This window comes from Microcebus murinus, chromosome 4, assembly GCF_040939455.1.
Source record: "Microcebus murinus isolate Inina chromosome 4, M.murinus_Inina_mat1.0, whole genome shotgun sequence".
NCBI classification, from domain to species: domain Eukaryota; kingdom Metazoa; phylum Chordata; class Mammalia; order Primates; family Cheirogaleidae; genus Microcebus; species Microcebus murinus.
Window position 1 is genome coordinate 95964911 of NC_134107.1, and position 13993 is coordinate 95978903.

General features: G+C 38.6%; 1 protein-coding gene across 4 annotated transcripts in view; it reads left to right on the top strand.

Annotated features, from left to right (window-relative positions):
• Positions 1-13993, top strand: part of PAFAH1B2 (platelet activating factor acetylhydrolase 1b catalytic subunit 2) — a 67492-nt gene that overhangs the window by 49218 nt on the left and 4281 nt on the right. For 3 of the 4 annotated variants that reach the window (XM_012773674.3, XM_012773676.3, XM_012773675.2), the window contains 4 exons: positions 37-124; positions 7730-7819; positions 8726-8842; positions 10111-10233. In XM_012773674.3, the coding sequence (XP_012629128.1) occupies positions 37-124; positions 7730-7819; positions 8726-8842; positions 10111-10233 (418 nt within the window). The remainder of the gene's footprint in view (positions 1-36; positions 125-7729; positions 7820-8725; positions 8843-10110; positions 10234-13993) is intronic. The other variant, XM_076002531.1, reaches the window with a different exon arrangement.

Genomic DNA, 13993 nt, shown 5'->3' on the forward strand with positions numbered 1-13993 from the left:
TAATAAATGAAACATGACGTAGACATTTTTCCCCAGGTATAGAATGAGCCAAGGAGACTCAAACCCAGCAGCTATCCCACATGCAGCAGAAGATATTCAAGGAGATGACAGATGGATGTCTCAGGTAAAAGGAAGTGCATATATTTTATTCACATGAGATGAGTCTCTTCAAAAGTTTTTTTAATTTGAAGTAATTTCAAAATTACACAAATACTACAAAAATTTTAGAACTCCCTATGTTCTTCACCTAGACTCACCAATTGTTAACATTTTGCCATATCTATAATTATTCTTTCTGTATCTATTTTTATAGGTATATAGCAACATGCTGTTTTTTCTGACCCTTTCGAAAATTGCACTCATCATTCTGCTTTAAATATTTTAGCATTTCTAAGTACAAGAACATTTTCTTACATAACTATAGGATAGTTATTAAAATCAGGAATTTAATATTGGTATAATACTATTACCTAATCCAAGAACTATATTCAGAGTTCTCCAGTTGTCCCACTAATGTTCTTTGTGTCAGTTTTTTCCCAGTCCTGTATCACACATTTCATTCAGTTGTCTTATCTCTGTTCTCCTTTAATTGGAAACATTTCTTAGCCTTTGTTTTTCTTAGCTATTTGTTTTTCTTGACAGTGATGGCTTGGAAGAGTACAGGCCATTTTATTTTGTAGCATGTCCCTCACTTTTTCCCTCATAACTAAGATTCAGATTATGCATTTTTGGCAGGAAATATCAGTGATGTGATGTGTCCTCAGCAGGTCACATAGAGGGCATGTAATATTGGTTTGTCTCATTGGTAATATTAACTTTTATCATTGGTTGAGGTGGAGTTAGCCTTAACCAATTCTTATTTATTTATTATAGTATGGATTCATGGGTTATTATTTTATTCAGTGAGCTACCATTTATTGTTACTACTATTTTTTTTTTTTTGAGACAGAGTCTCACTTTGTTGCCCAGGCTAGAGTGAGTGCCGTGGCATCAGCCTCGCTCACAGCAACCTCAAACTCCTGGGCTCAAGCAATCCTGCCTCAGCCTCCCAAGTAGTTGGGACTACAGGCATGTGCCACCATGTCCGGCTAATTTTTTCTATATATATTAGTTGGCCAATTAATTTCTTTCTATTTATAGTAGAGACGGGGTCTCGCTCTTGCTCAGGCTGGTTTCAAACTCCTGACCTTGAGCAATCCTCCCGCCTCAGCCTCCCAGAGTACTAGGATTACAGGCATGAGCCACCGTGCCCGGCCTATTAGTATTATTTTTAAAAAATTTTTTATGGAGATGGATCTCGCTATGTTGCCCAGGCTCGATCGAGTACAGTGGATATTCACAAGTGTGATCATAGCTCACTGTTGCCGTGCAGCCTTGAACTCCTGGCATCAAGTGATTCTCCTTCTTCAGCTTCCTGAGTAGCTGGGACACCAGGCACATGCCATCACGCCTGGCTGTTGTTATTATTTTGAATCTCAAATTGTTCCACATTTTGCAAGTGGGACTCCCTTCAAGCTGGCCTCTGTCTTCTTGATGTGTTTCATTGTTTTTCGGGCATTTTGTTTTCTTCTCCAGTATTACTAGCTTGTTCATCTGTTTCCAACCATTTTACCTCTTCAGATTAATAAGTTCTATATAATTATAAGTACCCAAAGATTAGTGTTTTAGTATTCAGTGATTCTGTTTATAGTCTTCATAGTTGTATAGTATTCTCTTTTTTCTTTCTAGACTTAAAAATTAGTTTGTCAACTAGCTTATTTGAGTGGCAATATTATTTTGAACTGTTCTCATGTGGATCAACTACTTGGTTATTCTTACTTAATCTTCCTACTTTATTTATATCTTCAAAATTAAGTATTAGTAAGTATTTTGAACAAGGCATGGGAGCATGTTCCTGTAGTCCCAGCCACTTGGGAGGCCAAGGTGGGAGGAGTGCCTGAGCCTGAGAGTTCAAGGCCAGCCTAGGCAGCATAGAGAGACTCTATCTCTAAAAAAAAAAAAAAAAAAGAAAGAGAGGAAGGAAGGGAAGGGAAGGGAAAGGAAAGGAAAGGAAGAAAATAATTTTAAGCATCTGTGTATTTGCCACTTGCCACTCACCCTAAAACAGAAAACATTGCTAATAAAATTGGTGTCCCTATTATGATCACTTCCTTTCTCTTTCCCACCTCCAAACCAATATCCTAAATTTGGTATTAATTGCTTTCATGTATTTTATGTAGTACACACAAGCATACATATATGTCTCTAAATGTATATATATATAGTATGTTTTACATGTTTTTAAACTTTAGTAGTATCTTTGTTTCTGCAGTGTATCATACATGTTAAAGGTATAGCTGTAGGTTATTCATTTTCATTCTTTAAATAGTATTCCACTTCTTTATATTTGAACATACTATAATTGATTTACCCATTTTCTCATTGATGGACATTGTAGGTCATTTATACCTTTGTGAAAAGTAGTAACTAAAACTAGATGCTGTGGTTGTTCCTGTCTTAAGTTAATAGGCTTTAGGTAATGAGTACTGTCTGGAAAAATACCAGCCAAATGAAAGAAAAACAGGCACAAATTTTAAACAAATTTTTTATAAAACTTGCATGGTAAGGATGGAATAACTTTACTAAATATTAAAATATATTACCGTGTTTCCCCGAAAATAAGACCTACCCATAAAATAAGCCCTAGCAGGATTTCTAAGCATTTGCACAATATAAGCCCTACCCTGAAAATAAGACCTAGTGATGGGTGTGGCTATGTAGCATATCTGCACAACCCATGCATTTCGTTGTGGAGAGGTAAAGAAGACGAGCAGCCCTTCTCATCTGCCCCATCGTGACAGCTACTATCCCAGAGGTGACCAGAAAGTTGCGGGCAGCCCCACCAACAAGATCAGCTCCCCCGTCAGGTCCCGGCCATCCTGTGTGTGCTGCAAGCTGAGGCATTGAGGGGAAAGTCTCCTCAGTGAAGTGAACAGGACACTCTGCTCTAGGTATTTTGTGTCCCCAGGGGGAAGAAGGAGAGCTGTGGCTGCTATTTTACTCAGCACTGTGGGCCTCTCTTACCCCACACAAACACCAGGGGATAGATCAAATAATGATTCCTGCAGGAATGACTGCCTATCAGTAAACTCTTAATATTGCAATAAATAAGCCATTCAAAGACCATTTGCACATGGAAATTAACGACTACATTGAAAATAGAATGACAAGAAATCAGCTTGGAAACTTTGTGAAGCCTAGCCTGCAAGAGGTTTTGATTTGGGTGAAGAATTCATGAGATAAAATCACTGACAGTGTTGTTACCAATGCACTCCGAGCAGGTTACATGGATAAGAGCTGCTCATTTAATGAGAGCTCTATTGCTCGACATGAGAGATTGGGGCCAATGGTTCTAAAGGAAATAGAGTTGCAAGAAATTCAGGATGGAATTCGGGGTTTGGAGAGTTATGATGATGTTCCAGAAGATGATGACTTAACTATATTTGAATAAATGTAGATTGTTGTACCGTACTTAAAAATATGACACATCCCCTGAAAATAAGCCCTAGGGTGTCTTCTTGAGGAAAAATAAATATAAGACCCTGTCTTATTTTCAGGGAAACACAGTATATACACAGATCTTAGTTTCTCAATACTGTTCTCTAATGAAAGGAACCAGGGCTCCTTGGAGAAATGGTTGATTCTACAACTGGAATAAGGAAAATGAAAGATGAGCCTGGAGCATCTCATAATGCAAGAAAGCAAGGAAGTACTCAAAAGAAAAAAACATGATGGCTCACACCTGTATTCTCAGCACTTTGGGAAAAGGGTCACTTGAGGCCAAGAGTTTGAGACCAGCCTGGGCAACACAGCAAGACCCCATCTCTTAAAAAAAAAAGATAGAGGCCGGGCGCCGTGGCTCACGCCTGTAATCCTAGCACTCTGGGAGGCCGAGGCGGGCGGATTGCTCGAGGTCAGGAGTTCGAAACCAGCCTGAGCAAGAGTGAGACCCCGTCTCTACTATAAATAGAAAGAAATTAATTGGCCAACTAATATATATAGAAAAAATTAGCCGTGCATGGTGGCACATGCCTGTAATCCCAGCTACTTGGGAGGCTGAGGCAGTAAGATTGCTTGAGCCCAGGAGATTGAGGTTGCTGTGAGCGAGGCTGATGCCATGGCACTCACTCTAGCCTGGGCAACAAAGCGAGACTATGTCTCAAAAAAAAAAAAAAGATAGAAAAATTAGCTGGGTGTGGTAGCATGTGCCTGTAGATTCAGCTACTTGGGAGGCTGAGGTAGGAGGATTGCTTGAGTCCCAGGGGTTTGTGATTGCAGTGATCTCTGATGACAGCACTGCACTCTAGCCCAAGCAACAAAGCAAAACCCTGTCTCTAAAAAAAAAAAAAAATAGAATATAGAAAGGAAAAATAGTAACTTTACAATGAAGAATCTTGGCAAATAGTCCACCTTAACCAAGTGATCAATATTAACATCACTAGTGTTAAGTCATGTTGATATCATGTGTCCCTGATAGGATACAGCAAGAAGGGCATATTGCCTTTGTGGTAGTCTTCCAAAATATTTATAACCTCAGTCAATTGATGGGAAAACATCAGAGGGACCCCAGTTGAGGGACAGTCTACAAAACACCTGACCCCACCTCATGAAAATTCTAAAAGTTGGCCAGCCTAGGTGGGAGGATTGCTTGAGCTGAGGAGTTCGAGACCAGCCTGAGCAAGAGTGAGACCCTGTCTGTACCAAAAAGAAAGAAAAAATAAAACCCAGCCAGATGTTGCGGCATGCGCCTGTGGTCCCAGCTACCCAGAAGGTTGAGGCAGAAGAATCGCTTGAGCCCAGGAGTTGTAGGTTGCAGTGAGCTACAATGGCACCGCTGTACTTTATGCAGGGCAGCAGAGGGAGACTGTGTCTTAACAAAAACAAACAGGGCAAAAAAAGTATCAAAGTTATGAAAGACAAGGAAAGACTAAGAAACTCTTCCAGACTGGAAGAGACTAAGGAAACATGGGAACTAAATGCAGTGTGGTATGCTCAATTGGTTCTGGCAACAAAAAAAGGACATTAATGAAAAAGTTGGTGCGAGCTAAGTGAATTCTAGTTTAGCTGATAGTATTTACCAGTGTTAATTTCTTAGTTTTGATAAATGTACCATGTTTATATGAGATGTTAACATTGGAGGAAGCTGAGTGAATGGCATATGGCAATACTCTTATCTTTGTAACTCTTCTGTGGATCTAAAATTATTTCAATTTTTTTTTTTTTTTTTTAAGGCAGAGTGAGGCTGTCGCCCAGGCTAGAGTGTCCTGGTGTCAGCCTAGCTCACAGCAACCTCAAACTCCTGGGCTCACGCAATCCTTCTGCCTCAGCCTCCCGAATAGCTGGGACTACAGGCATGTGCCACCATGCCCGGCTAATTTTTTCCTATATGTTTTTAGTTGGCCAATTAATTTCTTTGTATTTAGTAGAGATGGGGTCTTGCTCTTGCTCAGGCTGGTTTTGAACTCCTGACCTTGAGTGATCCACCCGCCTGGGGCTCCCAGAGTGTTAGGATTACAGGCGTGAGCCACCTCGCCTAGCCTCAAAATTTTTTTAAAAAAGAAAGATATGAAACAATCTTTTTTTTTTTTTTGAGACAGAGTCTCACTTTGTTGCCCAGGCTAGAGTGAGTGCCGCTATGGCCTCAAGCAATCCTCCTGCCTCAGCCTCCCGACTAGCTGGGACTACAGGCATGCATCACCATGCCCGGCTAATTTTTTGTATATATGTTTTTAGTTGGTCAATTAATTTCTTTCTATTTTTAATAGAGATTGGATCTCGCTCAGGCTGGTTTCGAACTCCTGACCTCGAGCAATCCTCCCACCTCAGTCTCCCAGAGTGCTAGAATTACAGGCATGAGTCACCGTGCCTGGCCCTGAAATTTTATTCTTGCTCATCTTACCCCTTCACTTTAAAAATACTTACTGAAACAATAGTAATTTTTTTAAAAATATTCGCACAAAGCCTGGAAGCAAGGGAAAAGCTTATCCGTAGTCATATGACTCTAAGAGAGGAAGTGTTTTAATAAACTGTCAAGTTATTTCCAGAAGTATTTTTGTCACTTTCCACTTTCACCTGTTTGGATGAATATCTCGGCATTCGAACCTTTCCTGGAACCTGGAACTAGGTTACAGGCCTATTGCCTCAAGCCTTGTATAAATTTGTTTCAGGGATGAATATAAAAATTTAAACTATGTCCTTTAGTATTCATGGGTAAAAACCATTTAAAAAGTGTCTTGTGCCTTTAGAGAAGCACTCTATTGAGAGAGGCATTCCAGAACTAGGTTACTGCTGCTTATAAACTTGGATTAGACTGAAAGGATTGAGCGCTCACTTTTGGAAGTCAACAGACATTTTCTAAGTCGATGGTAAAAACATCCAAATAAAATACATGGATCCTGATTGGATAATAGTTCTAAAAATAGATGTAATACTTTATCCAACTCTTGGAGCAGTTAAAATGATTGAATATGGACTGAATATTACATGTTATGGGATTTTTCATTTTTTTAGTTGTAATAATAGTTTGTGGTTTTATAGGAAAATGGCCTTACTCTTAGGGAGATGCATACAGAAATATTTAGGGGCGAAGAATCACATTGTTTGCATCTTACCTTCAAATAGTTCAGCAAACCCACATACATAGAGATAAAGCAAACATGAGAAAATGTTATTAGTTGTTGAATATAGGTGGAGGATATATAGATGTTCATTATAACTATTTTAACTTTTCTGTATATCAAATATTTTTAATAAAAGTTTGAGGGAGAGAGAACTTTTTAGATCTTCAGTCTAACACTCTCCCAACTGATCTATTTTGGCTAAGGCAGATAAACTTTTTAAAAAGCATGTTAAATGTAGTTTTCTATTCTGGTTTCTGTAGAATTCCAGTTTTTTTGAACATACTAGAGTGATCAGTATGGTGAGGATGGGAAGAAAGTTCTAGCAGTTAATTGTAGAATGAGAAGTATAAGCTTTAGGAATAACCAAAAAAAGAATGTTTATGCCAGGTGCCATGGCTCATGCCTGTAGTCCTAGCACTTTGGGAGGCTGAGAAGGGAGGATTGTTTCAGGTCAGGAGTTGGCAACCAGCCAGAGCAATATAGCAAGATTCTCATCTCTACAAAAAACAGAAAAATTAGCTGAGCGTTGTGCTGGTGCAGACCTGCAGTCCCAAAGTCCCAGCTACTCATGGGGCTTAGGCAGGAGGATCACTTGAGCCCATGAGTTTGAGGTTGCAGTGAGCTATGTATGATCAGGTCAAAGAGGAAGAATGTTTAGCAACAGTAAATGGTTGAACAGTTCTTTTTTTTTTTGAGACAGAGTCTCGCTTTGTTGCCCAGGCTAGAGTGAGTGCCGTGGCATCAGCCTAGCTCACAGCAACCTCAAACTCCTGGGCTCTAGCAATCCTCCTGCCTCAGCCTCCCAAGTAGCTGGGACTACAGGCATGCACCACCATGCCCGGCTAATTTTTCCTATATATATATTAGTTGGCCAATTAATTTCTTTCTATTTATAGTAGAGACGGGGGTCTCACTCTTGCTCAGGTTGGTCTTGAACTCCTGACCTTGAGCAATCCTCCCGCCTCGGCCTCCCAGAGAGCTAGGATTACAGGCGACAGTTGTTCTTTCTAGGCAAGAAATCTCACAGGAAAAGAAATGCCAATTTCTAACTTTTCTCTTTTTTAAACCAGCACAACAGATTTGTCCTGGACTGTAAAGACAAAGAGCCTGATGTACTATTTGTGGGAGACTTCATGGTGCAGTTAATGCAGCAGTATGAGGTAAAGGCAGAATGGGTGAGGGTTGGTCTTAGCTACTACTGTATATCCATTAATTACTAACACACTTTTGTTCTCAGTTGAACTGGTAAACTTATTCCTGACTCTTAGAGAAGCTGTAGTTCAGAATATAAGAGAAAACAGTCATACCTTATGGTATTCTTTGTGCCACCAAGCATGATGAGACAAAGAAAAAAAATTAGAATTGTTTATAAATAAACTCCCTTTTTTGCTATGGCTTCCAAGAATCTTGATGTTATCTTTGTTTGTTTATATTTGTCCTAGTCCGATTTTCATTTATTTGTATTTTACTATTTCCTTATTTGTATTTGCTCACTTATATTTATCCTCATCATGATTCTCACGTATTATTTGTATTTTGCCATTTTCCTGTTTTGTAAAATATATATACATATATTTTCTTTCTTTCTTTCTTTCTTTCACAGCCCCTCATGCAGGACTATTTTATATATTTTTATAGTGAGCTGCTCCAAATCTTTTTTTAGGATTAGGCATTCTTCCAAGGAAAATTAGCTTTATTTCTTTTTGGCTCCAGCACTCTAAATTTCTTCATCTCTTGTTTCTACTTCACGCTATTCCTTTAAATAGTTGAATAAATGGAAATGAGAGTTTATTGGGTTGTCAACTTAATTATAAATGTTGATACCTCTTTAGGGGCGTCAGATTGCATTGTGACTCAGTTCTTGAGCTGATACCTAATGCTGCATTAAGAACTGAGTTACACAGTGGCATCTTCAAAGCTTTTTAAACAGTGAGTAATACACCATTTGCAATGTTACATTTGAATACAGAAAATGGAGATTATTTCATATGCCTCACAACACATTGTAATTGAAGGTTTCCCCCCTCTAGTTTTAGCTTAACTAAATCAAGTTTTTCCCTTTTTAGATATGGCGAGAACTTTTTTCCCCACTGCATGCACTGAATTTTGGAATTGGAGGAGATACGACAAGACATGTTTTATGGAGACTAAAGAATGGAGAACTGGAGAATATTAAACCTAAGGTGAAATGAAATTTATTTTTAAAAGAATGTTATTAATATTGACTCTTTTTCAAATAGTTAAATTGTCTGAAACTGGTAGTGAAAAAACATTGCTTCTTTAAACACTGTTTCACTATTGCTCTTTGCTTTATGCCTCTTTAAGGTAAGTAATGTTGTTTAAGAGTGTAACAAAATATATATTTAATTAAAAAGCCAGTGTATTATTTGCCTGGATTGTATTTGTAGTTGTTACAATTATCTTCAGTTGTAGGAAGAGATTTGATGCTAATGAGGTATGCTGTTCTGAGGAATGCATGGACCTGGGGCAGTATCAGGGAGAAACTGCTCAGAGGTGGGCCATGGGAGGAGGACCATGAATTTACTTCAGGATCTATTTAACCATGTAAACAAATTGGTAATTAAGGCCTCCAACTTCTTCTGAAGAAAATTGGAAGCAGATGTGAACAAATGAACATCTTTATTGAGTACCTTATCACATTATAAATATCCTGAGTTGGGACACTGTATATAATTTTTTTCAACTCCTGAAAAACAAAGAAACAAAGCTAAGCCACTGAAAAAGTTACTTTCATTGAAAGTATTTTATTCTTTGCCTTTCACGTGCCTTTCTGCCTGGCTTTTGGGACAGAGTAGAAAGTTACTTTGTTGGGTCATATAATAAGATGTATGTCTCTAAGGGATAACCGCCTTGTAAAATGAATTTTTTGAGGAGGAAAAATTTGTTAAAACTGTATCCAGCCTCCACTTGAACCTCTGCCTCTTCTCTTTTCATTGAGTGCAACTCTGAATTTATATCCATTACACTCCCTTGGATACTTTTTATTATTTTTTTATGGAAGGTACTATATAGGAATCTTTATGATATGAGTTGCAATATTTTTTCCTAGGTTTCTTAGATTTCATTTTAATGTGTCTTTCACATGCAAAAGGTTTTATTTTTGTACAGGTGAATTAATCTTTTTTTTTATAGTTTCTGGATTTTGAGAGATTAGCTTCCACCACAATGATAGAATTCTCTTGTTTCTTAGTATAATTTTGCCATTTAAGTATTAAGCCACTTAGAATTTATCATGAATAGATTATATGAGGCATAAATCAGTGTATTAAGATAGCTACCCAGTTGATGTTATCCAACACCATTTGAGAAGTTCATCTTTCCTTCCTTGGTTTTTGAAATAACATTTTCATCTAAATGTTGGACATTTCCGTCTAAATGTTGGACATTTCCTTATTCTTTCATACTCTTTTTTTCCTTTCTTTAATTACAGGTCATTGTTGTCTGGGTAGGAACAAACAACCATGAAAATACAGCAGAAGAGGTAGCAGGTGGGATTGAGGCCATTGTACAACTTATCAACACAAGGCAGCCACAGGCCAAAATCATTGTATTGGTATGTAGTCTTTGGTGGGTGGAGACTGATATCTTTAGGTTAGCTGAGGAGTCTTTTTAGAAATGTGATCACTTATGAATTCAGAGTTGCAGTCCCCAACCCCTAGGCTATGGACTAGTAATGGTTGTTGGCCTCTTAGGAACCAGGCCACAGAGCAGGAGGTGAATGAGCAAAAGCTTCATCTGTATTTATAACTGCTCCGGATCAGTCGCCATTCCTCGCCCTCCCCCACCCCCACCCCGCTGTGGAAAAATTTGTTTTCCATGAAACCTGTCCCTGATGCCAAAAACGTTGGGGACCGCTGATATAGAGAATCTTTATTCTGTGGAATCAGTTTATGGTACTTGTGTTGACCTCTTCTCTGACATAGCCCACTGTCTTAGTGGTCTCATTATTTCCCATACGAGCTGTGGGGTCATCTTTTATCCACTCATCCTTGTTTAGAAGTGTGGAAATCCTTTGTTACCTTAGGTAGCCTTTTCTTTCCCTTGACTTCCATAGATAATATTTTAAATTATACATGAGATTTGTCTGAATCCTGAGTCTCTTTTTATTAGACTTAGATTTGGATTAGCTTAGATGTATCTCTTCCACTGTTAATCAGTTAAAGGTGGTATATTTATTAGAATCTCTGAATTCTCTGAAACATCTGAAATTCCGTCAGCAAGAAAATGGTACTTTAGGCCGGGCGCAGTGGCTCATGCCTGTAACCCTAGCACTTGGGAGGCCAAGGTGGGAGGATTGCTTGAGCTCAGGAGTTACAGACCAGCCTGAGGAAGAGTGAGACACGGTCTTTACTAAAAATAGAAAAATTAGCTGGCCTTAGTGGTGCATACCTGTAGTCCCAGCTACTTAGGAGGCTGACTAGAAGGATCACTTGAGCCCAGGAATTGGAGGTTGCAGTGAGCTATCATGATGTCGCTGCATTCTACCTGGGGCAACAGAGTAAGACTCTGTCTCAAAAAAATAAAATTAAAAAAGGATACTTAATAGTCTTACTTATTAAAACATTAAGTCTTCATGGTCTCTGAGATAAACAGCTATTTCAATGTAAAGGTCTAGCTGTAGATATTGTTAGCTTAACTTGAAATACATGTTTTAGCAAAATCTTATCTATATTCAGTTATTTAATGAGATAGTATTATGAAGGTAGTCATTTATTTAACAAATATATAAGCATCACTGTGTACAAAGCCCTATCATAGGTCTTTTTTTTTTTTGAGACAGAGTCTTGCTTTGTTGCCCAGGCTAGAGTGAGTACCTTGGCATCAGCCTAGCTCACAGCAACCTCAAACTCCTGGGCTCAGGCAATCCTCCTGCCTCAGCCTCCCGAGTAGCTGGGACTACAGGCATGCGCCACCATGCCCGGCTAATTTTTTCTATATATTTTTAGTTGTCCAGCTAATTTCTTTCTATTTTTAGTAGAGACAGGATCTTGCTCTTGCTCAGGCTGGTTTTGAACTCCTGACCTCGAGCAATCCGCCTGCCTTGGCCTCCCAGAGTGCTAGGATTATAGGCGTGAGCCACTGCACCCGGCCTATCATAGGTCTTTAGCATATAAAAATGAATAAGACATATTCCAAGAAGTTCACAGTCTAACAGATGGAGTCAGCAATATAAAGAGAGCATTATTATGATGTTTGCTCTTGGAAATAAGGGGAGAACAGAGTATGTTTTAGACAACAAAAGTTGACATCTGAATTAGTTTTAAAGAATTCTTTGGTCTCCAGACCAGTGGAGAAAAGAAAAAAGGTAAGACATTACAGAGGAGAAAAAAGGAAATGATCAAAGTCATGTTCGTGTATGTGTTTGTTGGGTGAGTAGAGGAGAGAGAATGCCTAAGTTTGAGGCTGGGATTGTTAGGAGGGGCCACAACCAGGTCGTGTAGGAATTTGTGTGCTATGTTTGGGATTTTGGATTTCATCTTAATAGTTGTTGGGGAGCCAGTCCTTATTTTCTATTAACATGATATTGAATTTACTTGTTAATGTTACTTATTTATATCCTACCTTATTCTGGAGAGGATTATATCGTGGTTAAGAGTCCAGCTCTGAAGTACAGTGACTACTACATAGTAGGTGCTTAGGAAATATTTTTTTTATGAATGTTGCTGAATAAATCTTCCATAAATATTCTTTGTTTCAAGCAGACTTCTATTTATTTATTTATTTTTTGAGACAGAGTCTCACTTTGTTGCCCAGGCTAGAGTGAGTGCCATGGCGTCAGCCTAGCTCACAGCAACCTCAAACTCCTGGGCTCGAGTGATCCTTCTGCCTCAGCCTCCCAAGTAGCTGGGACTCCAGGCATGCACCACTATGCCCAGCTAATTTTTTCTATATATATTAGTTGGCCAATTAATTTCTATTTTTGGTAGAGACGGGGTCTTGCTCAGGCTGGTTTTGAACTCCTGACCTTGAGCAATCCGCCCGCCTCAGCCTCCCAGAGTGCTAGGATTACAGGCGTGAGCCACCGCGCCCGGCCTCAAGCAGACTTTTAAATTTGATATACCGAAGTGTTAATTGTAGTGTTAATCTACAATACTAAAACATTGGAAATAACCTAAACAGTCAACAGTGTAGGGGAATGATTACACAAATCAATGAATATAATAGTACTAATCACATTACAATTATAAAAACTGTGTAAAAACAGACTTTATGATGTATTTAAGTGAAAATTTGGAATATTAATATATTTTAAATTGCTTAAAAGTGTGCAATTGGAAAAAGACTAAAAGAAAACAAAGATAGTTGTTACAGGGTGAAGAGATTAAGAGTGTAGTATTTTTCTGTTTTGTTTTCTTTGTTTTGTTTTTTGCAAGTCAGAACAATGTGAATAGTTACTGTTCACTGACCATCCTTCATGCTTGTTCATTAATCATACTCTGGTATGTCAGCGTTGAGGACAGCTGTTCTATGTTAAGTATTAGGTGCAAAGCCCTGTACTTTCAACAGTCATAAAATTATGGTTTAGTTTATTTCTAACTAATGTTTCATCTTATGAGATTTTTGAGGAGCTTAACAAGGATAGGAGATGGACCAGGGTAACAAAGTCATAATTTCTTATAGTTCTCTTTTGGAAGTATACAATCATACAATAAATTGGTAATCAAGGCCCTAGCATTCTGCTGCAAAAAATTTAGACATGAACAAGTACTTTGGACGTACTTTTTTTTTCATAAAATGCAGAACATCTATTTTTTGTGAAATAAGACCTCTTACCATACCCTATAAGAAAAACTGGTGGCAAAATTTTTGCCCACATAAGATCTTGCTGTGTGGCAGTGTTAGATGTCAACAAAAGGTTGGGATGTCTGGCAGTAATTTTATAATGGGATCAATTATGTGTAAAGTTCACTCTTAGTTTAAGTTGATAAAACCTTGCTCTTGGTGGCTCACCCCTATAATCCTAGCACTCTGGGCACTCTGGGAGGCCAAGGTGGGAGGATCACTCAAGGTCAGGAGTTCAAAACCAGCCTGAGCCAAGAGCGAGACCCTGTCTCTATTAAAAATAGAAGGAAATTAGCCGGACAACTAAAAATATTGGAAAAAATAGCTGGGCATGGTGGCGCATCTCTGTAGTCCCAGCTACTCAAGAGGCTGAGGCAAGAGGATTGCTTGAGCCCAGGAGTTTGAGGTTGGTGTGAGCTAGGTTGACACCACAGCACTCTAGCCCGGGCGACAGAGTGAGACTGTATCTCAAAAAAAAACCTTGACTTTGCTGTATAAAAACAGGCTTTTACTTTCTTTACTATCATGAG